Consider the following 27,234-nt stretch of genomic DNA (forward strand, 5'->3'; position numbering starts at 1 on the left):
GCATTCACCTTTCCCAGCCCCTTGCAGGCCCTCCCTAAGCTGTGACGTCCTCCTGGGTTTGCCCCTCCCTGGGCCCTTGCTCTGAGAAGCCTCGGGACTGTTTCTCTCGCACACACTGGCTTTCCCCTGGGATCTGAGATTGATCTCCTCCCTCTCTGAGCTCCTCTCTCACTGACCCCCCTCCCCCAGGGCCTGGCCCCTCCACACTCACCACCTGAGGGTGTGCAAGAACTCATGGTGCGGGTCTGCTTCCCACACTTGCTCCGAAGCCCGGCGCTTCCGGAGGCACAGCTGGCAGGCCGTCCGTAGTCACACATTCAGACCCCGGCGTGGCGCCCCTCGCTAACCTTATTCATTTAAGGGTGGCAGTCGAAGCCCAAGCAAAGAAGAATGTTCCCAGGCATGAGTGCAGCGGGAGGGAGGAGAGCAGTCCTGGCAGCACCCAGGGAAACATCAAATGTAGCCCAAAGGTTGAATACAAATCTGCACGGAGTGGCCAGATGATGATGATCTCTGGACGCATAATAATCTGGCCACTTGGTGTATATCCTATATAATAAAACGCTCATGTGCAAATTGTCCTCTCAACCAGGATTTTGACCAGCAGGCAGCCGGCCAAACGCCCATGTCCCCTCCCCCTGGCCAGGCAGGCTGGACCCCACTCATGCACGAATTCATGCATCGGCCTCTAATATGAATCAGTGGCCAGGTTATTATGCGTGCAGAGATCATAATAATCTGGCCACTCAGTGTATATTTTAAATGTTTTTATTACAAAAAGCATAACATTAACCTAGTTTAGAAAACAAAGAGAATTACAGCACCCCCACTGATCCACCCTCTGGCACAACCGCTGTCACCTTCCTTCCTTTCCGCTCTGTTCTTACCAGTGCCTGTCTGTTCGCATTGTCATCAGGGTGTCCATATGATTCTGTATCTTGCCTTTTAAGACTCTAAGGTGAGCACTCAAGGGAAGCCTGCTGTAGACAGCAAGATGGCGTTTGAATCCCAGTTCCACCACCTACTAGCTATGCAGCTCACAGAATCCTTATCCTTCTGTCACCTTTTCTTTAAAAAAAAAAAAAAAAAAAAAAAAAAAATATATATATATATATATATATATATATATATATATATATATATATATATAGTTGATTTTTTTTTCAGAGAGGAAAGGAGAAGGATAGAAAATCAGAAACACTGATGAGAGAGAAATACTGATCAGGTGTCTCCTGCACACTCCCTACTGGGGATGTACCCACAATCAAGGTACATGCCCTTGACCAGAATTGAACTTGGAACCTTTCAGTCCACAGGCCGACATTCTATCCACTGAGACAAACCAGTAAGGGCCCTTCTGTCTCCTTTTCTGTAAAGTGGGGTCATCTGGCCTCATATGACTACTGTAAGGATGAAACAGTAATTCATAAAGTCTGTTAAAAAAATAAAATAAAATCTCTTAGAAAAAACACCTAGAAAACTTAACAAATACAAGCTTATTTTATAATTATTACCAAAATATGTGGGTTCTTAAAAAAATATATATATTTTTATTATTGATCTCAGAGAGGAAGGGAGAGGGAGAGAGAGAGAAACATCAGTGATGAGAGAGAATCATTGGTCGGCTGCCTCCTACATGCTCTACACTGGGATGGAGCCTGCAACCGGCATGTGCCCTGACTGACCGGAAATGGAACCAGGACCTCCTGGTTCATAGGTTGGCACTCGACCACTGAGCCACACCAGCAGGACTGTGGGAGGGTTTTAATTGACTTTTCCCCAGCCACATGCCCTATACAGGTTGTTCCACTGGTTTCCACACGTGCAATTCTACCCCAAGCATTTGTAAGTTTAACCCCTTCACGTTATATTTAAGCCCGTTTGGAGAAAAGGCCCACCCAGAAGGACGTGGAACCGCTTGCATGCCCCGCTGCCTGTGCCCAGGGGCAGTGCCCAGGCGAGGAGGTCCTGACCCGGTTCGGGCAGGGCCTGGGTTTCTGTCTGGGGAAGCCCTTGTTGGGAAGACAATGTGCCCATCCCAGGTCCTTGATCAGAGCGACAGAAAGGTCAGCTAAGCTGAAGGGACATGTTTCCAGGCCATGGCCCCCAGGGTTGTGCTGGCCTTACATGTGGGTGAAGGAGGTGAGTGCCAGCTGGGGTCATTCCAAAGGCTCCACACCAAAACCATCCCCCGACTCACCGTGCCTGAGGGGGTGCCTGGGCGGCTCATGCTTGGGCATTCCTTTGGCTTAAGGCAGTGGCCGGCAAACTCATTAGTCAGCAGAGCCAAATATCAACAGCACAACGATTGACATTTCTTTGGAGAGCCAAATTTTTTAAACTTAAACTTCTTCTAATGCCACTTCTTCAAAATAGACTCCCCCAGGCCGTGGTATTTTGTGGAAGAGCCACACTCCAGGGGCCAAAGAGCGGTGAGGGCTGCTGTCTCCTGGGGTCTCCTGGCAGGAATCGGGGTTCCTCATGCCTGGCTTCTTCTCACAGGCAGATCTCGGCATCCGTGTTGCGTCCTCAGACAGGACTTCCTGCCCACCCACCTTTGCCAGCCCCCTGTCTGTTTCCTTCTTGGCACTCATAAATGCTTGTGGAATGAGCGTCTTTCTCTTTTCCAATTGAAACGATAATAAAAAAATGTATAGACCATCCCCATTTCTGTTGCCCATTAGTGACCAACAGAAGTAAAACCCCTGATCCTATTCTACTTACATATTATTTGTAAAGTCTGCTCAGTGTCAAGGGCAATACTCAGGCCAACGATGGGGGCTTCCAGGATCTACCAGGGACTGGGAGGCGGGCAGCTGTTCTCTTGGTCTCCGCATCCAGGAAGCGGCCCTTCGAGACACCTGCAAGGTGCCGGTGCCTTTGTGCTTTCGTTTTCCTCCCTGCCCTCAAGATTTGCTTTTAGGGAGAAGTCTGAAACTCACTCCTAGTGTGATTCTTTGTAGAAGAGTTGGTAACAGTTTAACCACGTGAGCACTTTAGCCATAGGAACAAAACACCAAGGCAGACACGCTGATCTTACCTGGCGCTGGAGGAAGGACAGTAAGGAAAGGAGCCTACAATTTAGTGTGTTCACTATATTATTATTCAGCTTGCCATCTTAATTGGTGAACCGTTGTGGGGAGGAAAGAGGAGGTGAGAGGAGAGACATGAGGTTGAAGTCACTGTAAAACAAGTCCCTTGGCGGGTGCAGTCTGGGTGTGATGTAAACTGTTAAGCGTTAACAGCTATGTTTATAAAACCACGAGATGCACTCTTTTTTTTCTTTTCTTTTTTTTTTCTGGGAGGAAAAAGGGGATCCAGATGCTTTTTCCAGTTGGACTATGACACCTCTGGGCAGGCGCCTGGCCCTTGGACAGAGGCCACTGCACCAGAGTCTCAATACTGAGTCACATGGGTACTCTCTGCCGACCCCTTTAAAAAAAAAAAAAAAAAAAAAATATATATATATATATATATATATATATATATATATATATATATATATTATTGGTTTTTACAGAGAGGAAGGGAGATAGTCAGAAACATCGATGAGAGAGAAACATTGATCAGCTGCCTCCTGCACACCCCCCACTGGGGATGTGCCCGCAACCCTGGGACCTTTCAGTCTGCAGGCCGACGCTCTATCCACTGAGCCAAACCGGTTAGGGCTCTGCCACCCTTTTTAAAAAGGTTTTCCTTCCCTGACAAACAAGACTGACTGGCAGCCCAGACAGCACTGCTAGTTGTTCCCAGCCTCTGTTCTTTCTCTAGGAAATGGCACCCATCTGTGGGTGAAGGGCAGGGTGGTTCCTGACCCTTTTGGGGCAAGAATCATCTCTCCTCTTTCATAAAGATATGGTCCCAATCAGAAAGGCCAGCGAAAAGCTGCCCCGCTACCAAGAAATCTTAACCCTCAGTTTCCATGTCAGTAGATGCGATACCAAGGCCTATTCGCACTTGAGATTTTTGCTCCTCTGAAGCCTCAGCTACTCTTTAAGGCTCAGGGAAGGAGGGGCTCTCCTTTCTATGCAGTTTTTCCATCGGTATCATTTTTTTTTTTTTTGAGCCTTGTGATTCTTAGATTAACAATAAGTGAATTCCCGTTTAATTCTATTCTAATTGTTTCCTCTATGTGAGTTAATTTGACCACCTTAGGGAGATTGTGAGGTTCCCAAAGGGAAGTTCTGGGATCATCTCTTAGCATAGCAGATTTTCAAATACAATATATTCAACATAATAACAAAAATCCTAAAGATAATAGTAGCAACCATGCCAACAGTTACCACCTAATGCCGGATTATTATTTCCCAGGCACTCTGCTCAATTCTTTGTGACGTTTCTCACTTAACCACCCTATGAGGCAGAAATGACTAGATTCAGTTTACAGCTGGGGAAACCAAGGCTCAGAGATCAAGCAGCTTGCTGGACTCCAGCTGTCAGTCAGCAGGGGGAACTTCAACCCTTGCATGTCCGACTGGAAAGCTCTAGGCTTTACTGACCGGCTGGTGCGTGGGGCCCACGTGCTCCCCTCCCCCACCAAGTCTGCCATCCTTCTCCTGCAGTCACAGCACGGAAGAGACACAAGGAGAGAGAAACAGAGAGCCAGACTTTATTAAGACAAACGGCACATGATATTTTCTTTTTCCCATCATCAAAAAAACTGATCTCACAGCATCTCTAAATCAAAAACACACATTTCACAAGACAAAGATTTCAGAGATGGAAGGAGAGAGCGTCTTTTGTGCTTTGTTTTGGAAAGTCTTGAGGCCAGCGCCGGACAATAGATAAGAGTGTATCACAGTCAGTTCCCTCTGCCATCAGCCTTCTTTGCACCCACCAATAGCTTCCAAACACCAGCAGAGGGGCCAGGAGATGGCCAGGTGAGCTACGGGCCCAGCCTCCGTCTGAGCCCACACCCTCCTGTCCCAACCCCTCATGCCCATCCATTTGGGCTGATGACGCTGAAGACAATGCGGCTCGCCCCTCTGGGAGGCACCTGAGGGGGAGGGGAAAGAACAGGTTTCTCCAAGGTTTCCTTTCCTCATGTCAGACCTCCTTTTCCCTTCACCCACCCCATCAGCGTGCATGAGTGTGCGTGCATGCACGTGCACACACACACACACACACACACACACACTTTGTTAAAAGTAACCATTCCCCTATACATCTCAGAGTCCAATTCTGAGCATCCTTGACCGTCATCCAAAATGGCAACCCATCAGGGATGGACTGAATAGAGAAACCAGGCCAGTCCCTGGGCAGAGAGGGCTTCTCGGAAGTCGCCTCCTGGTGGTTTCATCAGGACACAGGGATCTCTGTGCTCTTAAATGAGAACCCTGCCACGAGATCTGGCGTTTCCCCTCGATGACTATGCCCTCCTCAGGGGCAGAAGGATCTGGGGGCTTCCATCGCTGTCATCATCCCTCTTCTGGCACTCTAATTGGCAGTCAGCAAGGGAAATAAATAGGAAGAAAAAGAATCATTTTCCAGTATTTTCTCTCCTCTTTTAATTTTCATCTTCACAGCAGACTTGCTTTTTTCCCCCCAAGGGGCATCTGAGAAGCGCAATGTTCTTGTTGTTTTAATCAGACCTGGGGAGATTCCCCTGGCCTCTGTGGCTGGGGATCTGGTCGGGATCTGAGCGAGGACGATGGCTCCCCGGCCCGCTGGTTGGTCAGGCCTTTAGGGGAGCGCTGGGGGAGCAGCCACGGGTGGCCTGGAGGGGAGGGTTTCTGTCATCGGGCTGACCTGTAAGGAGGGACAGGACAGGTGGTTACAGGAATTCCAGCGGGTCTGTGCACAGCGGCTCCAGGGGGGAGCGTGCACCCCCTGGCCCAGCAAAGGGGAGACATTTGCCAGGCAGACATTCCAAGGCACTTGTAAAGTCGAGGCGACTGGGCAAGCTCCAAGGACCTCTTTTTAGGTAAGACTGGGCAGAGGCAGAGGCAGTGGCAGCTGAGGGGGCCCCTGGCAACCTCACTGCCTCCACGGCGTGGCCCGTGGAAACCACAGATTCGAGAGCGCTCCTCATGCAAGTTCCGTGGCTCATGCTCTTTCCTGGCTGGCAGCTCCGGGGCCTTCCTTGCAGGAGGAAGGGCACTCAGTTCACAGGAGCCACAGAGACGGGGAGGACCCTCTGGCGTGTGGCTGGTATGGAGAGAATTAGCCTGCCTCTCTGGCTAGGTTCCCTTCCCTTACGCCCCCCTGTTCAGCGAGCACGGTAACCTGAGAGTGTCCACTGAGGGAACCGGGCAGAGGATGGGGAAGAGACAGAGGCCTGGCTAGTTCTCGGACAGCCCTGGCCCAAAAGGAGCAGAGCGGTGATGAGAAGGGACAGGTGGGGTCGGAAGAACCCCTCTTCCTTCTCCGAGCCCCCGTGGTCCCCACCTGGTCCTGGCCCCCCACACGGGCGGGTCACACCGAGAGGTCGTCTGACCTGGCCTTGCTGCTGGCCTTGCTGAGCCGGCGCTTGTCCCTCTGGTAGCCCTGGGGGAGGCCATGCCCCGGGGAGCCACTGCCGTTGGGCACCTTGGGCTTCTGGGCGTAGAGGATGTGAAGGAAGCCCTCCCCGGGCATCTGCTCCTGGCCGTGCACCTGCTCGGCGGCCAGGTTGTCTGTGTTCTGCTGGGAGGCCATCCTATTGCTGAAGGGGCTGAAGAACTTGCCCCCGGGACCGTTCTCCAGGCACTGGCTGAAGTCGGGGGGCGGCGTGCAGCCCGGGGCCTCGCCCGCGGAGGGGCCGGGCAGCTGGCACTCGGCCCTGCCCTGCCCCGCGTGGGCCAGCCGCGGCCTGAGCTTCTTCCAGGCCAGGTGGTAGAGCTCGACCAGGCTGAGGAAGAGGGACAGCCCGGCCACGGCCAACATGAACACGATGAACACGTTCTTCTCCGTGGGCCGCGACACGTAGCAGTTGACGGCGTGCGGGCAGGGGCTGCGGCGGCAGACGTGCAGCGTGTCCAGGAAGATCCCGTAGAGCAGGTACTGGCCCACGATGAAGGCCACCTCCATGGTGGTGCGGATCAGGATGCTGCACACGTAGGTGTTGAGCAGCGTGCCCCGGAGGACGACCTTCCCGTTGGCCTCCTCCCAGCAGGACAGCTCCGTCTTCTCGGCCGCCGGGTACCCGTAGGGGCCGGCGGCCTGGCCCTCCCCGGCCCCGTGGGCGGCCTCGCGCAGCCGGCGCTTCTCCTGCGTGCGCACCGTGTGGATGGCGTGGCCCATGTACACGAGCGACGGCGTGGACACGAAGATGATCTGCAGCACCCAGTAGCGGATGTGCGAGATGGGGAAGGCCTGGTCGTAGCACACGTTCTCGCAGCCCGGCTGCATGGTGTCGCACTGGAAGTCGGCCTTCTCATCGCCCCAGGAGGACTCGGCCGCCGTGCCCAGCACCAGCATGCGGAAGATGAAGAGCACCGTGAGCCAGACCTTGCCGATCACTGTGGAGTGCTTGTGCACCTCCTCCAGGAACTCTCTCAGGAAGCTCCAGTCGCTCATGGTGGCTCAGCAGAGGGCAGACACCTGCAAAGAGGGGCAGAAGAGGAGTAGGGTGCTTCCGCCAAAGTCTGGGAGCTCCAGTCCTGCCCTGGGAGGCCACTGATGCATACCAGTTGCGTGCTCTAAGAATGTGCAAGGAATACGTCAAATTCAAAGAGAGCTAAAAAGCTCTCTTCCCCCCGGCTCTCTTCTCTCCCCCCAGCAAAATACAAAGAAAGAGATGAGAAGTGGTTAGAGTAGCATGACCAGAGCATGGTTCCCACACTCCAATGGATCTAGAAATGAACTGAGATGTGTGTTACAACGTGGATGTTGTGCTCTTTCCCCCAGAGATTCTACTTCAGTGGGTCTGGAGTCTTCCCCCCTCCCCCCAAATCTGGATTTGCGATATGCAGACCAGGTGATTCTGAGGCAGTCTGGCCAAGAACAAGACCCGGAGTCTTGCAAATATGAAAATGTGACTTGGCACAAACTCTCTGAGTCTGTTCCTTGCCTCTGAAATGGGGATGGCAAGAGTTACACCAGAGCTACACCCCGGATGTTCAAGGCCACTCTGAGAGTGGGGATCTTAATCAGAATGTTCAAGGTTAAATTGCTATATGTAGGTGCAAAAGCAAGGATGTAGCAATCTCTGCACTGTGCCAGCGTACCCTTCTGTAATTCAAATAATATTCAGGTCACTATTTGGCATAAAGCTTCTTACGCTTAAGTTTGTTTGTGCTTGTATATAAGTTGCCACTGACCAACCGGCAGTATTCAGCTGCTACTATGTGAGGCTCCTGGATTAGCCCCTAGCCTGAGGCCGTAGCTCTAATAATAGCTCTTGTGTAGCTCTTATGTTGGAGGCTACTTTATGGGAAAGATGTATTTATGAGTCAGTCAATGTGCAGCTGCCTGCCTATGGGATTCTACTTTGAAGAGCTGTTTTGTCTAAGGGCTCCTTGTAAGCAATGGCTATTTGGCCTGTAATGAAGACTGTTATATATCCATGACTTCTTATACCTTCTCCATCTACCACCTGGCATCTAAGGAGGTCCAGTCCCTCGCAGAGGGGCTTGGACCCAACAGCTGGCTGAGTTGGGCAAGATTAGGACCTGTGTACCCAACAATGTGATATGTTGAAATACCACAAATGTGTTTGAATGGCTGTTAGGTGGAAAACAAAACTTTTATGTTTCCAGAGGGCAGGATTAGGTGGAGGAGAAAAGAGCAAGTGCCAAATGCAGCCCCCCTCAGGAAACATTCTCTAATCATCAGAACCATCCAGTATGGACCAGGTGTATTGGGCGGTAGCGAATAAAACGTCTTGGGTCACACCAGGTAGGTATCACAGATGACTGCTCAGGTTCCCCAGCTGCAAGCAGTGGGCAGTGTGGGTCTCCTGCACCTCAGCGCCATTGCAGCTGTACAGCTTGGCTTGGCCTCCTGCACACACACACAGAAGGTACCCACCCACCAGTTTCTGACCTGCTCACGCTCACATCTAGATTAAGGCCCCAATCCCTTATGTCCCATACAAAACCTTCCCTCGTTAGGCCCCTGCTTGCTTCTCAACCTCATTTCCTGCCTGTCCCTTTTAGTTGCCTTTATCCCACCATGCCAAGTCGGAAAGATTCCCAGATGTCCTCCTCCAAACCACCTCCGATAGCCCCCCTCCATCCCAGCTGAATCCCATGTACCCTTCAGAATTGACCCAGCCGTGGCTGCTTCTACCCTCTCTGCTCTCTCAGGCTGAGCCTCTTCAGCTCCTTCGGTGGCCCTGGGGACACTCACTCCTCCCCTACACTTGCCGTCTTGTTTTGTAATCCTTGTTTGGCTGTGTTCTTCCAGTCAGGGTTCATGGAGACCAGGGACTGTCTTTTCCTCTGTATCACCATCACCTGACCCAGAGCCTGGCCTAGAGTGGGTGCTTAGTGATAGATCCTCTCTTCCTCCAGTTGATGGACAGACGTAAACCCCACCTGTGGCCAGACATTCCTGAGCTCTGAACCACCAATCAGCACCTGCCAATACCCTAAGCCCCTGATTCCTAAGTCCCTAGGTCCTTAATCACCAATCAGTGTGTGCTGAGTGCCCTAAGCCTTGCCCCCTATCCTTAAAGGTGCTTGTACCCCAGCCTCGCTCTCTTCCACCCCCTTTCTCTGGAAGCAGCCAGCAGGGGTACCCTTCTCTCCAATAAAGGTAGCCATCCCTGTCTCCGGCTACCTTCTCTATTTAATCTATCACTTAGTATATTTTTGTTGAGTGAATTAAGAAAGGGGTTTCAAGCACTGGTGTTTCCTACCCAGAGGCGATCTCAGTCCCTATTCCTTTCCTTGGTCCCATCAGTAGGGTGAAAGGGCAGAGGTCACTTTTTCAGTCTCCACTGCATCTAGTTCAGGTCATTGAGGGGTGGCGAGAGACCGATGTGGAGGGAATGCTCTAGGAAATGTTTTTCCAACCCTCAGTAAACGGAGGGAGCCTCTGAAGAAGTCCTCCCTACCCCCACCCCTTCCTGCCCGTGGACAGGGCTGTGTGAGCCAAGATGTCTGAAGTTGCCCAGAGGATCTCAGAAATAGCAGATAGTGCCCTGAGGCCTCTGAAACCACTGAATCTCCTACCTCTAGAATTCTTATTGATGAACAATAAATGTCCTATGGCTTAAGCTTCTAATCAATTCTCTGTATATATTCATTGATTTTTAAATATTTGTTTAGAGAGAGGAAGGGAGAGGGAGAAGGGGAGAGAGAGAGAGAGAGAGAGAGAGAGAGAGAGAGAGAGAGAGAGAGAGAAAGGTTGATGTGAGAGAGAAAGAAATGTTGATGTGAGAGAGAAACATGGACCAGTTGACTCTCACATGTACTCTGGTCAGAAATTGAACCCACAACCCAGATATGTGCCCTGACCAGGAATCAAACCAGTGGCCTTTGGTGCATGGGATGATGTTCAACCAACTGAGCCATACCAGGCAGGGCAAGTTTCTAACCAATTCTAATCAACCAAATGACAAAAGGAAAAGAAAGTGAGGGGAGGATAGGAGAGAGGAGGAATATTCTTAGAATCATAAAACCTCAGACTCTGATGTGGCATTAAAGATTGTCAAGCTCTGGCGAGACCAGTTTGGCTCAGTGGATAGAGCGTTGGCTTGGGAACTGAAGGGTCCCGGGTTCGACTCCGGTCAAGGGCATGTACCTTGGTTGCAGGCACATCCCCAGTAGGGGGTGTGCAAGAGGCAGCTGATCGATGATTCTCTCTCATCAATGTTTCTAGCTCTCTATCCCTCTCTCTTCCTCTCTGAATAAAATCAATAAAATATATATTTTTTTAAAAAATTAAAAAAAAACAGATTGTCAAGCTCAAACCTTGATCTTCACATTTTTGCTGCCAGTATGCCCCGGTCTTTATACATGTGAGGAAGGAGTGGGTGGAAGTGCCACATTTCATGGCCCGGGTTTCTTTGGCTCCTGAGCTGATTCCTTGATAGAGATCCACCAATACCTCTTACCTCCCTTCACGTTCCCCAGCCCTGAGAGCACATAGTCTCTGGGAATGAGGGAATCCATGCTGAGCGGAAAGGGCCTTATCTCTCTTCCTCTCCATATCAAAGGCCCAGCCTGGTCTTGAGGCCTTTCCTCTGGTTTGGATCAGACAATGTGGGAAAACGTGAAGCGTTTGCTCAGAAGGAAAATGCCCGATTAGATAAGAGTTTAAACGGGCTGTCATCTCTCTGGGCACGTGCACAGTGCTCAGCACCTTCAGGGTCAGGCACACAAGTGTGGGGACCAGGATGTGGTGAGGAAGAGAAGGGGGTGGGAGAGAAGGAGAGAGGATGAAGAGCACGAGGAGGAATGAAAAGAGGTAAAAGACGAGGGGGAGTTGGAAATGGAGAAAAACATACCATGTATCGATTAAGAGAAGGTGGCTTGGGGGTTAGCTAATTGGAACTCAAATCCCTGTTATCTGCTGAGCTTGGAGAAGTAATTGGGTTTGTGTCTCAATAACCTCACCTGCAAAATGGTACATTATCTCAAAGAGCATTATGAGGTGGTGGGTACAGAGCACTCAGCATATTGCTCAGTATGTAAGGACTGAATAAAAGGCAGCCATTACCAGCAAGGACAGTGGTGGGGAAGAACAATAATGGGGGGGGGGGAAAAAAGAGAAAGAGCAAGTAGAAAAATTACAAAGAAGAAGAAGAGAGAAACAGAGGGGAAAGCAGAAGGGAGGAGGGGGGAGGAAAACAGATGCAAATACAAAGTGAGTGAAAAGAAAGGAAGAAACAAATGTCGTACACTTGCAGGATTTGGGGCACGTTTTACAAACTTCCTCAGGCCCCGAAGACTTTTTCTCTGATCTTCCGACTCTGTCACTTATTCCTTGCAAGTCCCCAGGGAAGTGTAAAATAGTTTCAGGCAAAGAATGTGATGCTCTGGTTTGGTCTGCCAATAGTCTTTGTTGCAGACTTGGTGGGTCACCCGGAAGGAGTGAAGCAGGGACAGAAGGGAACATCATGGAATCTCAGAAAGGCAGGGTTGGAAATGATGGCTCCTCAGGAAACAATAAGAGAAAACTGGCCAGGGCGGCGTGGGGTGGGGCTACCCCACAAGGCCTTGGTGGCAGCAAACAGGGTGAAAGACCTCTGGTTTGTGACTTCCTGAGTGACTCAGGCAAGGTCAGAAAAACTTAAAATTGTTACCACGTACCAGCTGCTCAGTTTATAAAGTGAAAGATCACCGACTGAAGTCAGTTTTCTAACTACACTAAGTCCCCTTTGGCTCTCCCACAACCTTAGCCCAAGAAGCTTGGAAAGGCCTGGGGGGGAGGGGAGGTGTTGGAGGGGGTCAATGAGGAAAAAAGGGGACATGCACCATACTTTCAACAATAAAGATACTCTTGAGCCCTAATTGGTTTGGCTCAGTGGATAGAGCATTGGCTGCAAACTGGAGGGTCTCAGGTTCGATTCCGGTCAATGGCATGTACCTTGGTTGAGGGCACATCCCCAGGGGGGAGTGTGCAGGAGGCAGCTGATCAATGTTTCTCTCTCATCGATGTTTCTAACTCTCTATCTCTCTCCCTTCCTCTCTGTAAAAAATCAATAAAAATACATTAAAAAAAACAATAAAGATACATTTGAATAAACAAACAAACAACAGCAATAAAAGACAAACAAGGACTCCCTGTCTTTTCTGAGCTTGCCTGCCCTTATTTTCCTTCATGAGGTGGAGAAATTAAACCCATAACTGCAGTAAAATGTGATGTGTTGCTATTAAGGAAGTACAGGGCAGTACAGGAATATATGGCGGGAGGCTAACTCTAGGTCAGGGGGTTGAGGAGGGCCTCCTTAGAGCAGGGCCCGGCAGAGAGCTCTGGAAAACCGAGTTCTACAGCCCTTTGCAGCCCATACCACCTCTGAAGCGACCCAGCCAAGAGGAGGTGGTCCCTAGAAACTGGACAAGAGCATCCCAGCTCTGAAGGTTCTTCACTACTAAACCTTCCACATCCTCTTTCCATGTGTCATAGCTTGGGACAAAGCAAAAGTTTTGGAGGAATCCACAGAGGACTTGTTTGGTAACAAGACATGACTCTTGGATAAGATGGAAAAGGCCAATGAAGGCTTTGGTGTATTGTGAACATGAATCATTTTGTAACCTTACTTCATGCAATACATGGCAAGAAAGAACGTTCTGGTATCGAAGGTATCTTCGTTTCCAGCTCAGTGCTCCTCCTCATGTTAGCACTGTTGCCTCCCTGTGCAGCCAATGTTTCCAAAAAAAAAATCATTTTAGAGCAATCCAGGTTAGCATACACTCATCAGGACCTCTTCCTCTGACCCCACACGTCTAAGTAGACAATGGAGAAGACTCCTCAAGTTGACCTCAGCCCTCTCTGATGTCTCCTGAACTCTGAAGACTAAATTACCACCCAGCAAGTAGGGTACATTCTCAGGCTTAGTTATATGCTGCCTTACACTTGTTCTCCAAAAGTTTCTTGCTATCAGCCAATTCGAAAGTACTTTCTGGAGTTCCTACTATGTGTCAATCACTGTTCCAGGTACTGAAAATAATACCTAAGAAGTACCAGGCCTGCCACATAATAGATTCAATGATAGCTATAGAATTAATAAAACTAGGCATGATTTCTGCCCTCAACAATGGAAAAGCTTTTCCCCTCAAATTGGCAAATTTCTCAAAAGTACAACTCCCTGTCTTCTACTTTGTATACTTATTGCATTAGGTACATGATAAATATTTCTTTAAATGTTTTTATTGATTTCAGAGAGGAAGGGAGAGGGTGAGAGGGATAGAAACATGAATGACGAGAGAGAATCATTGATCGGCTGCCTCCTGCACACCTCACACTGGGGATGGAGCCCACAACCCAGGCATGTGCTCTGAGGGGGAATTGACCTCCTGGTTCATAGGTTGATGCTTAACCACTGAGCCATGCCTGCTGGGCTCAATTTTTATTATTGAATGGGGACGCCTCATAACCACTTTGTGGGCAGTGATGGTTTTGCAAAGGAGGAGACATGTAGAAAAGATAAGACAAGTTCAAAGAAACAAAGGCTAATGAGAACAGACCCAGGACTTCATTCCAGTGTTTCTGATCCAGTCGGTGCACTCCAGAAAGTGTCCCTCCATCTTCCCTCTAAGGACAAAGCCCATCAGCTCTTAGGCCTCCCACGTTGGAACTTCAAAAGCTCCTGCTCACCCTCGGCAGCGAGTGAGTGAGACAGGGCTCTGCCATGTAGTGGTAGGAAGGCCTGGGCGTCAACTTCCATGCAGTCAAGCCAACATTTCTGACGCTCCCTGGATGTGGCTTGCACCGGTGGGGTGCTGAGGGGACTAATGAAAAGAATAACTCAGTTCAGTTTTACAAAGTGAATTATTTGCTCTACTGGCTGTGTATTCTCTCTCCAGCTCAACCCGAATCCCCTTCAAGACAAGCCCCGTGTTTGTTCTTCATCTCATCCTGCTCCTGAAATCCCCTCCCTCTTTATTCCCCTTATTGCTTAACGTTGAGCCTCACACCTGAGAGTCGATGAGTGTACTTTTAAAAAACAGCAACAGTTCATGAATGGCCGTGTTTGGGTTCCTCTAAACACCTCACGACAGCAGAGGGGTCTCTCTGGGAACGTGGTTCAGAGGCATCTCCACAGTGACTGTGGGGGCCAGGGCATCAAGGAGACAGGTCACTGCGCCTTTCTTCTGCCCCTGGGAGAGCCCTCTGCTGGTCGGGGTGGGTGAGGGCCGGGTGTCTGCAGCAGAGACGCCATCCGCAGGGACCACTCCTTCTCTGCCTCCTCCCCCGGGTCCCTGGGGAGCTCACCCGAGTTTGTCAAAGTTACACGTGAAGACCACTCCTCGGAGTCTGAGTCTAATTCTAGACAGTGACGCACGTTCTGGACGCTATCTGACCGATCTCTGGTTCCCCACAAAGGCTGCTATTCATAGTCCCAGACACAGCCCCCGGCTCCACGGTGTAAGCCAGCTCACTGTATGGTGGCAGGTGCCACGGGGCAGGGTTGACTCGCTTCCCAATTGAGAGAATTCTGTTATAAAATAGACTCAAAGGACCTCCCTATGTGGAGGCCGTAGACACAGCATCACGTCAGAGCCTTTAGTTCAGAAAGTGTTTGTGGGGCCGCCGGGCTGTGTCAGACATCAGAGGTGGCTTGTACAGTGCCAGATAGAACCGCCATCTCAGAACTTTTCTGTACTTAATCATCCATGTGCCTTTTCCAGATTTCCCCTCATTCTAGTAGTTTCTCCCCGAAATGAACGTCCAGGGAGAATGACACGAGAAAGTGGTCTTGGTCCTCAGAGACCTCAGGGATCCCCATTATCATTGGAGAGTCTCAGCTCCCTTATCTAGTGAACCCAGAGCTGCCCAAAAAGAGGATTTGAATCTAGGTAGTAATAGTAATAGTAATAATAATAGTAACAGTAATAATAAAATAAGCTAACACTCATTGAGACCTGTCTACATACAAGGTGCTTGCAAGTTTCTTCCTATATGTTTTCCTCATTGGATTCTCTCAAACACATGAGGCAGTGAGGAATCCCGTCCCCTTTGCAGAGGGCTCGAAGAGGATGAATTGAGCACTGCTATTCAGAGCTGACTTCAAACCCAGCTCTTGTCTAATCCAGCATGAACGCTCCTGTCTTAACAACCCTGCTGAACTATCCAAATCACCTGAAGTTCCTTTCTTACAAATCCTTACAGAAGGCTCGCCACTTTGCCTGGAAGGACTGCCTCGGGATGTTTGTGAGTCACAGTCAGAATTGATTTGTAAGTGGTTGGGGCAATTCTGTCAGAACGTTGACCACCATGGAGAGGAGAGGGAGATGGAGATGAGAGAAAGGAGAGACAGATGGCTGAGACAACGTGTCACTTCAGTTTGCCTCCTACTCTGGCCAATAGCAGATAATTAACTCCTCTTTCTATCTAAAGATTTAGTTCCAGCACGGACAGAGGGGTCCTCTCAGAGACACCGCACTGGCAGACAGTTATTCCACGGCCAAGGACGGGGGAAGGAGCAGGCAAAGTGGAGAAAGAGGATTACGCTAAGCTAAGTACTTTTTCTCCTTCAAATGTTGGAAGAAAAAATATTTATAAGGAGTGGGTGGGAGAGGATGGCAAATAAAGCTATTCAATTACAATTAAATACTGAGAGGTCTTTATTAATTGTCCTCGGAGGGGTGGATTAGAAGCTATACAATTACTAATGGAAATTATATTTATGAAATGATTACTACATTTCCTTATTATTCCCACCACCTTGTCTTAGACTCACAGTACAGTAGAGCTGAAATCTAGAGATCAATAAAAACTCAACCCCTTATTTTTACACCAGATGAAGATGAGGGTCAAGGGTAGTTAGGTAAGAACAGGTACCACTAAGTTAAGTGCTTTTCACATGGGAAGCGCTGTACAACTGTATTTTCTAACCCTTACAGTTAGCCTTGCTAGGAAAGAAGTATTACCCCATTGCACAGATGGAAAAACTGAGGCTCGGAGGTTAAGAAGCTTGTACCAAGTCACACAACTAGCAGAGACTGCCTAAGGCACTTGAGCCTGGACCCAAAGCCTACATTTTCTCTGTCTGTGAAAGGGAAAGAAAATCAAAGAGCTTCTAGGACTGACAGCTGGTGACAAGCCTGTGACCAGAGACCCCAGCCTCTTACCCCCCAGGCAGGGCTTTCCCTGCTTCCCAGGAGAGGCCAGGCTCAGTGGCTGGCCACCTCTTGCACACACTGCTCCCAGAATTAATGATCACATCTGGGCCCTCCGCCCACAGTGGTCAGGATTCCCAGACTTTCAGCATCTGCCACCATTTGGCCGGAATTCACATATAGAAAGCTATTTCCTTTTTTAGCCATTAAGTGCTCTTGGCCGAGGCCGTGTCCACTGCCAGGTTCCCGGCTGGCTAAGCAGCAGGCTCTGGTGTTCCATTTGTGTCAAATCATAACGAGAACAAAGGAAACAGAACTAGTTAGGTGAGGGGGAGGCGCGATCCCTAAGGAATGGTGAGTCTAACCCTGCTTCCATCTCGCTCCGGTTGAGTGACCTTGGGCAAGTCCTTTAACTTCTCTGTTTCCTCCTCATCTGGAAAGGGGGGTGTGTTTGCTCCTGGATAGTAAACCATGTGTGGGTATGTGCAATTGCCCAGAACAGTAGCTGGCGCACAGAAGCTACTTGGTAATGCTAGTTCCTTGTTTTTTCTTTTCTGAGATTTCCAGTAAAAACTTCTCTCACGTGTGAGCCAATTGGCTCGCTTGGTGCAGAATCTGATAGGACAGCAGGCTGCTGAGAGTGGCACAGCCAGGGCCCCGTGTGGCACCAAGCGGAGGTGTTGGAGGAGGGGAAGCAGGGGCAACGGGAAGGAGATTAACTCAGCTGTGCATGGGTGATTTCACCAGCAATGAGGCCCCCGGAGGCAGGGCTGGAGAAGAGGGAGGTGCAGGGCCTGCTCCGACCAGGCCCCTCTCGCTGGTGGAAGTGGTGCAGTGGCCTCAGCAGCCTCCTCACTGGCCTTGCACCCGAGCCCTTGGCCTGGAGGTGGACTCCCGACCGTACAATGTGAGCTTCCTGCCGGCCCTTCCTCCCGGGAGCGGCCGCACTTTGAACCTAATCGCCAGTCTGGGGGCACGCCCACAGCGGCGGGTTGGAAACGGCTTCGTTCTTCGTGGGGAGAAATGGGAGGTTTCTCCGGGGGCTGGGGAGAGGGGGCAGCCTGCCCCCGCCACGCCTGCCCTCTCCGGAGGGTCTGTGTCCACGAAGCCGCCGGGTTTGATGGAAAACCTGGAAGTTCTCTGTGAACCAGAGGCTCCGAGAAGAGGCTCTTTTCAGGGTCACCCGTTTCTTCGTGACTCTAGCCCGGGGGTCGGCAAACCCATCAAGTCAACAGAGCCTAATATCAACAGGACAACGATTGAAATGTCTTTCCAGAGCCAGATTGTTTAAACTGATACTTCTTCTAACGCCACTTCTTCAAAACAGACTCTCCCAGGCCGTGGTGTTTTCGTAGGAGAGCCACACTCAAGGGGCCAAAGAGCCGCCTGTGGCTCTCGAGCCGCAGTTTGCCGACCACGGCTCCAGACAAGTCAGTCCCCTTCTGGGTTCCCTCGGGTGTGAACGCCGCGGTGGAGCTGGTGGCTGTGAAGGCCCTTCCAGCTCCAGGTTCGAGTCGCCGGAGCCTTTGTCCCTGCCCACGTGTCACAGAACGGCGAGCGAGCGGCAAAGCCAAGAGGCGAAGCCGGGTTTTCTGACTCCCGGCTTCCAGGTCAGCAACAGGAGTCTCAGAAAAACCCCGTGGCCGTAAAACCAAGCCACGCCCGAGGGACACGCCGCAGTGAGCCTTCTCGGCGGAGAGCCCTCTGCGTGACACGCGATGCCATGTGATGACCCGTGGGCCGAGGGCCGGGCGGCCTGGATGCCCCCTCGTTCTATTGTGCCCGGAGCCACAGCACTGACTGACGGGAGGGCCTCATCCATGAATTGTTTTACTTAACCCTAACCAACCCCACACGGAAGCATTTACTAACTCTTTGGCAGAGGGAGCAACGAAGGACCGGACGTGAAATGCCACCCAAGGTCGCGCCGCAGGCAGGCTAACCCGATGTGACTGGCCCAGGCTCTCCATCCTCCCTCCCCTGCGCGCCAGGCGCTCCCGGCCCCTCTGAGCTATTCCAATACCCGAGCCCCCGACTCCCTTTCCTCGCGTGGGCGAGCGGGTGGCGGAGGCTGGAGGTTTCTCGCCGTCCTTTGCCGGCCGGTCGGCCGGTCGGAAATAACCGACCCGCCACGTGGCGCCCAGCTGTCCTGTGCCGGGAGCCGCAGCTGCTGGCCGCAGAGAGGAAGCCGGCATCTCTCCCAGGACACCTGAGCTCTCCTGGACAAGGAGCGTCTCCCCCTTTTGGTCTGCTCAGTCCTCAAGCTTCAGAAGGCCCAGCTCACACAGAGACCTGCGGGGATCCCCGGGGGCGGAGGTCATCCTGGGGTCAGAGGGCAGAACCTGGGCCCGGGCCTCACTGGCCCTGAGGCCTGGGGGTCTTCCAGGCCCTGTCCTGGCTGATTCAACACACAGGTTCCCTGTCCTGCTTGGACTGGTTGGGTCCAGCGGTGGGTCAGCCGGTTACCCAGGAGGCCAGCCTGCACCGTGGCCATCTGCTGGCTGCTAGCGCCCAGGTCTTCCCTTTATATGGGCCCCCCACCCCCCACTACCCCTGCCAGTGTTGATGATGAAGGAGCGGTAGCAGGCAGGTGTCGCTTTCCCATAGACTGGAGATGCTAAGGAAGAAGCAGAGGCTGGGGAAGGGACGGTGGCTCAGACACCACAGCCCAGGGCAGAGTCAGGGGCCTGGAGCAAGGGAGCCGAGCGGGCGTTCGCCCAGCTGAGCAGCCCGACTCCCTGCGGCAGCCCCAGCAAGTCCCTCTCCTCTGCCAGCCTGTTCCCTTATTCGTCAGGAGGAGCCAGGCAGGCCATCGCAGAAACTCCCTGGTGCGAGTGCCCGACACTGGGGGGCGGAGGGGAGGCAGCGAGGAGACGGGCATAGAGACCTGCTTGGGGGGCCGGGCAAGAACACCCTGGGTTTCCAAGAGCTCACTGATGCTCCCGCACGGCCTCTGAGCTGCAGGTGTCTGGGGAGGGATGCCCGGGGCAGGGGGGCGGGGGGCAAGAGGGGAAGGCCGGTTGGAACCAGGGAACCGCCTCCAGGCACTCTCTGCTGTGCTCTCCGTGGTCACTGTCTTGGCAGCTGCCGGGAGGAAGCAGCTTGGAGGGATAGCAGGCTGGCAGGCCAGGGCGCTGCCCCCAGGGAACCTGCAGGAAGGTGCAGAGTTCAGAGCTGTCCCCTGGGCAGTGAGTCAGGGGCTGGGCTGTGAGCCGGGCAGGGGGTGAGGCCATGGAGACTGAGTGGCCGCCGGTCTAGAGTTAGGCTGGGTGCCTCTGAGTGCCATCTGGGTCCCCAGCCACCAGCCCGCCTCCCCAGCACACAGAAGTGCCAGCCTCCCCAGCACACAGGAGTGCCAGCCTCTCCAGCACACAGGAGTGCCAGCCTCTCCAGCACACAGGAGTGCCAGCCTCTCCAGCACACAGGAGTGCCAGCCTCTCCAGCACACAGGAGTGCCACAACCCACAGCCCCACCTTGGTCTCTTCTGTTTCCTTTTGCTGCGTTTCTCCCAGGTCTGCTGCCTCCCCCTCCAGTGCTCCCCGCACTGTCCTCCTGCCCCCAGGCCCGGGGCCCAGCCTCAGGGAACAGCCAGCGGAGAGGCTGAGGAGCAAGCCCCGAGTCCTCCGCCAGACGGGGAGGCAGGGCGAGCGGAGCCAGGTGCAGGCAGGACAGAGCTTCATGCCGGCTCCCTTTCTCCGTTTCTCTAAGTTGCACTTGAGCCTGAGGAATCATATAGCCTTGCAGGACGTTACTGCTGAGTGGAACCAGAGGGCTCCCGCCCCTTTGCGCCCCTCCGGGTACAGATGAGTAAACTGAGGCCAGGAGGGGCGTGCCAGGCTGTGCCCCAGGTCGGACAGTCACTCAGAATGCCACAGCCCAGGTCTCCCGGCCACCGAGGCCGGGTCTTGGCCACCTGCTCAGAAAGGTCAGGAGCCGACAGAGTCTCCAGCCGCGAGCCCTCTGCCCTGTCTGCTCCGCAGGGGAGGCCACTCCAGCGGGTGCCCCTCCCGCCTCGGGGTCCCCCAGGCTCTGGCCTGGGACAGGGAGTGACAGGCCAGATTGCTCTCAGGGCGCAGTGGGGCATGGTCCGCGCAGGAAACGGAGCAGGAGTATTTTTAAAGCCTCCAGCATGCCTTAGGGGAAAACCAAACACTCTCCTAGATGCTGCAGAGAGCATTTCAAAACGGATTCCCCTCCTGGGGGACGCGCCGAAAGCAATGAGGGCTTTTAAAGGGCCAATTCCATCTCAACCCAGTGGACCCCTGTCCCGTGGCCCCTGGAGCCCTGCAGCCCCTCAAGGGGTGGGCCACCTCCTGCGACCCCCACTCGCCTTCCCACAGCTCCTCGGCGTCCCAGGAAGCCGTTCTCTGGCCTCGGAAAGCACCCCCCTGAGCACCTCGGACCCCAGCATCCCAGGGCAGACGGCGGGTGGGGCACGAGCCCAGGGCATAGAGAAGGAGCTGGCTGTTCTCCAGCCTGCACCCCGGGCTCGCCCTCCTGGCTCCTGCCCCTCAGCTGGTGGTCTCACCTCTGAAGAGGCAAGTGCCCCCTTACCTTCCTCTCCGTTCTGGGGCTCCCGGGGCGTCAGTCCTCCGGGCCTCTCCTCCGGCCGCCCACGGCTCCCGGCTCTCCAGCCTGTCACTTGTCCCTCTTCCACCCTCTTTTGAATCCGTATCTGTCACCCGCCCTCCTCCCCCCTCTTCCTACTCTTTCTCTCTCCACCCCCTTCCCCCGGGTCCCTCCCTCCCCTCTCTCTTTTGTGCTCTTGGAGTCTTTGCTCACTTAAAAAGTTTTCTCTCCTCCACCTCCTTGCAGCCTCTCCTAGCCGAGTTCCCCCCTGAGGGCGGCAGAGCCTCCTCCTCCCCCGCTGCCCTCTCACTGTGATCGTGGCCACAGCGCTCGCCTTTGCCCCGTGATCCCCAGTCCCGGGTCCCTGGAGGCGGGTGGAGGTGCACAGCCTGGGCTTTGCCTGCCCACCCTCTGCCGCCTCCTCAGCCACCTCAGCCAGAGCGGGAAAGCTGGCACTGCCCAGAGGTCCCTCCTCATCCTTTTCCTGCTCAGATAAAAGGGCCTTGGATCCTGGAAAGGTCTTCTGGGGACTCTTACTGTGCCCACTGCAGCGAGCTGAGTGCCAGCTGGCAGGGGAGCCCGCTGTCACCAATTGCAGCCACCAACACCCAGAGTGGACACCAGGGTCCCTGCCAGCTCCAAGGACAGGAGGGGCATCCCACACCCTCCTCCCGCCTTCGAGGAGGCGAGAGCACCTGCCACGTGCCAGGCACTGGGCGAGGCGGTGCCATTCGATGTGTATGTTCTATTTCTCTCACCTCATCATCCCATTTCCAAAGCTGTCAGGCAGCCGGACCTTTCTGCATCCCACATTTGAGGGAGCTGAGGTTCAGAGACATCGAATAACATAATCCTGGTTAATCACAGGACTCAGTAATGACAGAGTCGGCATTAAGAGTTTTAGCCAGTGACAAATTCACCTCTTCGCTCTTCCCACAAAAAGCGTGCGGATCTCCCCGCTGGCGTGGACCGGATGGAGTAACTCTGTCTGGTTCTTGTTGGATCCTGGTCACCGCTGAGCAAATGCACAAATTGCAAGGCAGCTCCTCTTGTCAACTCCTCCCCTCCACTCCTTGCAGAGCACACAGTCACGCTCCCCGGATGGGACACCTCCCGATGGCAGGGACGGCGATGACCGGGCAGAAACCAGATAACCAACCACCAAGAGCCCACAGATGGCGAGAGCTACTCGGAACCCCCGGAGACTATCTGGAGCAGCCAGGGAAACCGAGGCCTGAACACTCAAATCCACTCGCTGTCACGCCCAGTGAAGTGAGTGGCTGAGGCAGGGTCAGACCCAGCTCCATGTCCTGTTCCACAACATCGCCTCCATCTCCTAGCACCTTCACAGACAGGCCAGCAGTTTGCAGAGCCCTTTGTCTCCCCTACGTGAGTAAGCTAGCTAGCTCAGCCTCTCAGGAGGGGAAGAGGGGGCCAGCTTTCCTGTGTCCAGAGGCGCACAGCCCTGCTGAAAACAAGGCCAGGGTTCTCGATTCCGTCGCCAGAACCTCCCCATGTTGCAGCAAAGCATCAGAGCAGATCCTGGGCCTCGCTCAGGTTTGGATGCCGGCCCTCCCCCTCACTGGCTGTGTGGCGCTGGGCAAGCTCACCTCCGTGCGCCTCAGTTTCCTCCCCTGTAAACGGGGGTAGTAATAACTGCCTCCCAGGGCTGTGTGTAGAGGACTTAGCACACTGTGTGATGCATGGTAAGTGCTATGGATGTGACTGCAAAATATGAAACAATGCAGCACAGCACAGCACAACACAATACAACACAATACAACATAATGTACAATACGATACAACACAATGCCTGTTTCCTCTGGCCTGTGTCTACCCTGGCTGGGCCAAACTCTGAGGTAGAATTCTCATGTGAAACCATAGAAAGCTCTGGTGATATCCAGATCCTTCTCCAAACAGAGATCTCCCCGACACTAAGTCTTTGTCCTCCCATCCCACCCTACAAAAGCCAAGGATCCTGGAAGCCCCTATTGTCTCTAGCCTGTTACAGAGCCGTAAGTCTCAGTTGAAGGATCGTCTGACAGTGGGGAAGGTTTCATGGCTCGTTGGCTGGGGCAGGGCTGGGATGAAGGAAGAGCGCCATTTCCACCAGAAGGAAACGATTGCCGAAATGCAGGCGCCCCTGATCCTGGAGAGCACAGGGCCCGGGAGGAGCGGCTCTCCACCGGCAGGTGGCGGTAGGTAAAGCAGGGAAGAAATGGGCTGGGTTGTAGGAAGTCAGAATCAGAGCGGGGGGGAGGGGGGGGGGGAAGAGGAAGATCTCGAACTCAAACCATCCAACTCAAGTGGAACAGCCTCCAGCCAGGCACCGCTCAGGCTGGCCTCTGTGGCAGAGAACTAGCATGTTGGTGGCCCGAAGCTCAGCTGCTTGGGCAGGCCTCCGGCAGTCCGGTGTATTCCTCACCTAGCTCCCTTCCAGCCTCAGGTAAAGGCTCTGACGCAATCAAGGAAAATGGCATTTGGGCTTCCGTATAAGGTGATTGTCTAAAGGGACTGATCTGCTCTGCCCTGTTTGCTCAATGGTTAGAGCACTGGCCCTTGGTTCAAAGGATTGCAAGTTCAAGGGCAGGTTTCAAGTTGCAGGTTTCCCAGCCCCACCCCTGATTGGTGTGGGGGGGGGGGCGGGGCTGATCAGGGGTGGAGCTGTCTGGCAGGAGGGGCCATGGGTCGATCAGGGTGGTGGAGGCTGATTGCGATTGGGCCAGTCATGGGGAGGGGCTGTGGGTAGTGGGGCAGCTGGCCCCATCCCCTATTGGAGTGGTGGGGGCCCACCTCCTGCAGCCTCTCCCCACAGCCAGGGCCATCCCCAATCGGCCCCCCCCACCCTGATCAGGGGCAGGGCCCACCGGCCAATCATCCTCAGCCCCTACCCTCAGCCAACCTGGCCCTGATTGGGCCAACCTCCTGCCATCTCCTCCTCCCGACAGGCCTGGCCCCAATCCACCCCAATTGGGGGGCCAGGCTGACTGGACCCCACTTGTGCACAAATTTGTGCGCTGGCCTCTAGTAATAATAATAATAATAATAATAATAATAATAATAATAATAATAGGACTGAATCTGCCCTGGCCAGTGTGGCTCAGTTGGTTGGAGTGCCGTCTAAGGAACTAGAAAGTCTCGAGTTTGATTCCCAGATAGGGCACATGGGGGAGATACAACTGATTGGTGTATCTCTCTTACCTCTCTCTCTCTTCATCCTTCTTAAGATCAATTTTAAAAAAGAACTGAATCTGGCAGTCACCATATGTCTCAGAAGGACACCATGAGCAGATGCCTGATGCCCCAAAAAGGAGGGGTGGGCCAACGGCCAAGGGTAGAAACTGAGGGCCTGCCACATTCTCCCCTTTATCCTCAAGTTCCCCTTAACAAAGGGCCTTAGAATGAGGTGCCGAGGCCTGTGCTCCCCACCTTAAAACGCCTGCAGAACTCAGAGGAGACTTAGAGAAGATGCCAAAGTCTGGTTAAAGAATCGGTGAGTAACTCCTGCAGGGAAAGGCTAAGGAAATGGAAGGACAAAATAGACTTTATTCAACGTGTATCACGTGCCTGGTTTTGTGCCGGGCACGCTTCACAGTATTCTCCTTGGAGATGGGAAACAGGAAGCTGGCCTTCTAAGCATGGGAACCAACCATCGGGTCTCCTGGGCAGGGAGTCAGAGGCCACGCCCCAGGGTCCAGCCTGTCCTCAGAGGGAGACAAGGACCGTCCCTTGTCCCCAGGAAGCTGCCATTCTGGTTGCAGAAAAAAGCTCATGACACAAAACAGTGACCATACATGGCCATGTTCTCGATGGATTTGTCCTCGATGCATAATGATGTAATAGTGTTAAGCTGTGCGAGGACGAGGTCATTCAGGAAACAGGTTCAGACAGAGCCATCTCTTTGCTGCGCTGTAACGGCAGGAAAGGTGGGTTTGTCGAAGGATTCCCAGGTACAGGGCGTTTTCACTTCACGACGCCATCGGACAGACGCTCTGGTAGGGTTTCCGTTTCACAGAAAAGCAAGTTCAGACTCGGAGGCGTTGAGTAACTTGCCCGAAGCCAGTAAGGGAACAACGGGTTTGCCTGATGCCAAAAGGACAGGCTCTACCCGCCCAGGGCTGTAGAGGAAAGAAACACGCTGGCCTGGTCAGAGAGGCGGGAACAAGGCCCCCAGGGGAGCAAACGGACTCTAGCAAGAGGGATTGTGTTTGGCTATGACTGCGAAGGTGATGCACCCTGAGGTTGTCAGGAAGAAACACAATCACCTTTTCTACAAGTCTTTTAAAGGTGGCATTTTGAAAATTGCTTCTTTTGCTTCTCCTTAGAGGCAAGAGGGCAAACGAGAAGACCTTTCAATGTCTCTTTTATCCCATGAATCTACGACTATCCTTCCCCAGACACTGAGGTCCAGATGCTTAAAGAGCCTTCTCCCTGAGAGCCTACAATGATAACACATGCAAATACGTTCTGTAAGCATCTAATTGCGAGAGCAACGAGTCCCCTGGGCCTCGTTGGAGGACAAAACTGGTAATTGGAGCCATGGTTAGTAGGCGGAGGTCACACGTATTTATGCAGACACAAATAGGTGGTTCCCTTTGAGACTTTTACTTCCCGAAGAGTGGCTGAAGTGGGCAAGGAAACCCTGTTCCAAGAGCTGAACATGAAAGAAATACAGACTTCCTTGTCCCTGGTGCTTTGGCCTAGGGATCTACTCCCAACACATCTCAAGCTTTAATCCCAAAGAAAAGGTTAATGTCACAGCCATCCCTCTGTGTGGGTGTAAGGCCGATGGGACCTTTTGGGAACCCAATCTTAAGAGCTGTCTGTGGTTGGCTTAGGTCAGTGGCCTCCGTGAATGTGAGACAAGGAGGGAAAGGAACACAGTGTTGGGCGAACCCAAATCCTTCTCATATACTATGGTAGTATGATTATATATACTATAATCTAGGGTGTATATAATCGTATATATAATATAATACTATATAATCTCATATACTATATACTCATGTACTAGTACGATTATATATGCTATAATCTAGGTATATATAATAGTATATATAATACTATATAATGCCATATACTAAACGCTCATATACTAGTACAATTCAACCCGATGTCTGCTTAATTGGCTCAAGTAGTGACCGGCAGCCCGGACCCCTTGGTTGTCCGCTTACAATGCTGGTATGGTATTTGCCCTCTTGATCTGAGGGAAGTGCTTGAAAGCAAGAACTCCAAGTGTCATAAGATATTGTGGTTTGACGATAAGCAATGTTTAGGTTTTGCAATGCATATCTGGAGCATGCCTCATTCTTCTCTAAGAAATCCTTGGTCTACCGTCATCTACCTCCCACCAAAAGCCGGGCCTGGAGGCAGCTGATGGGTACAGTCTCACTGGAGCTCCGTGGTCCCAGGTACAGGGCTTTCATCCTAAGACAGAAGTTCGGCCCTTTCCTTGGAGATGTTGTTAGGAGCAGAAATACCCTACTGACGACAACCCTTAGAGATAAGAAATATTAATCTATTAATCATGCTCTGTTAACCATGGTTCTTTTGTTCTTTTTTTAAAAAATTTTAATTAAATTATTATATGTGTACATATCTTACCATTGCCTCCCCCCACACTCCCATACATGCCCTCCCTCCCCAGAGTTTTGTGTCCATTGGTTATACTTATATGCATGCATACAAGCCCTTCGGTTGATCTCTTATCTCCCCCATATCTCCCTACCCTCCCCGCTGTAATTTGACAGTCTGCTTGTTGCTTTACTGTCTCTATATCTATCTTTTGGTTCATCAGTTTATAATGTTCTTTATTATCCATAAATGAGTGAGGTCATGCAGTGTTTCTCTCTCATTGACTGGCTTATTTCATTCTTATTAAAGAAGACACACTCTAACCTGGGACATGGGAGCTAACGTCGGAATGCAGTCCATCCTCCTTTCCCAAGAACTGCCTGTCATCGTGGAAGGATTTACAACCTCCTGGATGAAGCAATCCAGTCCTGGAGGCAC

At 52.4% G+C, this 27,234-nt stretch overlaps 1 protein-coding gene and 1 long non-coding RNA gene across 3 annotated transcripts; both read right to left on the reverse strand.

The window, feature by feature from the left end:
* Positions 1 to 1,345: 1,345 nt before the first annotated feature.
* Positions 1,346 to 9,410, reverse strand: LOC123652529. The gene is made up of 4 exons (XR_006741904.1): positions 8,029 to 9,410; positions 3,390 to 3,395; positions 2,364 to 2,365; positions 1,346 to 1,357 (listed from the first exon to the last, which is right to left on the reverse strand). It is a non-coding gene; the product is annotated as an uncharacterized LOC123652529 (long non-coding RNA).
* Positions 4,593 to 21,342, reverse strand: GJA5 (gap junction protein alpha 5). 2 transcript variants are annotated; one of them, XM_036443054.2, is made up of 2 exons: positions 21,208 to 21,342; positions 4,593 to 7,521 (listed from the first exon to the last, which is right to left on the reverse strand). In XM_036443054.2, the coding sequence occupies exon 2, from the start codon at positions 7,495 to 7,497 to the stop codon at positions 6,415 to 6,417; it is 1,083 nt and encodes a 360-aa protein (XP_036298947.1). In that variant the 5' UTR covers positions 7,498 to 7,521; positions 21,208 to 21,342; the 3' UTR covers positions 4,593 to 6,414. The 2 variants fall into 2 exon arrangements, with proteins under 2 accessions (XP_036298947.1, XP_036298948.1); XM_036443055.2 differs by lacking the exon at positions 21,208 to 21,342 and adding an exon at positions 11,769 to 11,958.
* Between the last annotated feature and the right edge of the window lie 5,892 nt (positions 21,343 to 27,234).

This window comes from Pipistrellus kuhlii, unplaced genomic scaffold (assembly GCF_014108245.1).
Source record: "Pipistrellus kuhlii isolate mPipKuh1 unplaced genomic scaffold, mPipKuh1.p scaffold_m20_p_18, whole genome shotgun sequence".
Classification (NCBI taxonomy): domain Eukaryota; kingdom Metazoa; phylum Chordata; class Mammalia; order Chiroptera; family Vespertilionidae; genus Pipistrellus; species Pipistrellus kuhlii.

What these genes read in the sequence shown, in the direction of transcription:
- GJA5 (XM_036443054.2), bottom strand. Translation starts at nt 7,497, where the DNA reads ATGAGCGACTGGAGCTTCCTGAGAGAGTTCCTGGAGGAGGTGCACAAG.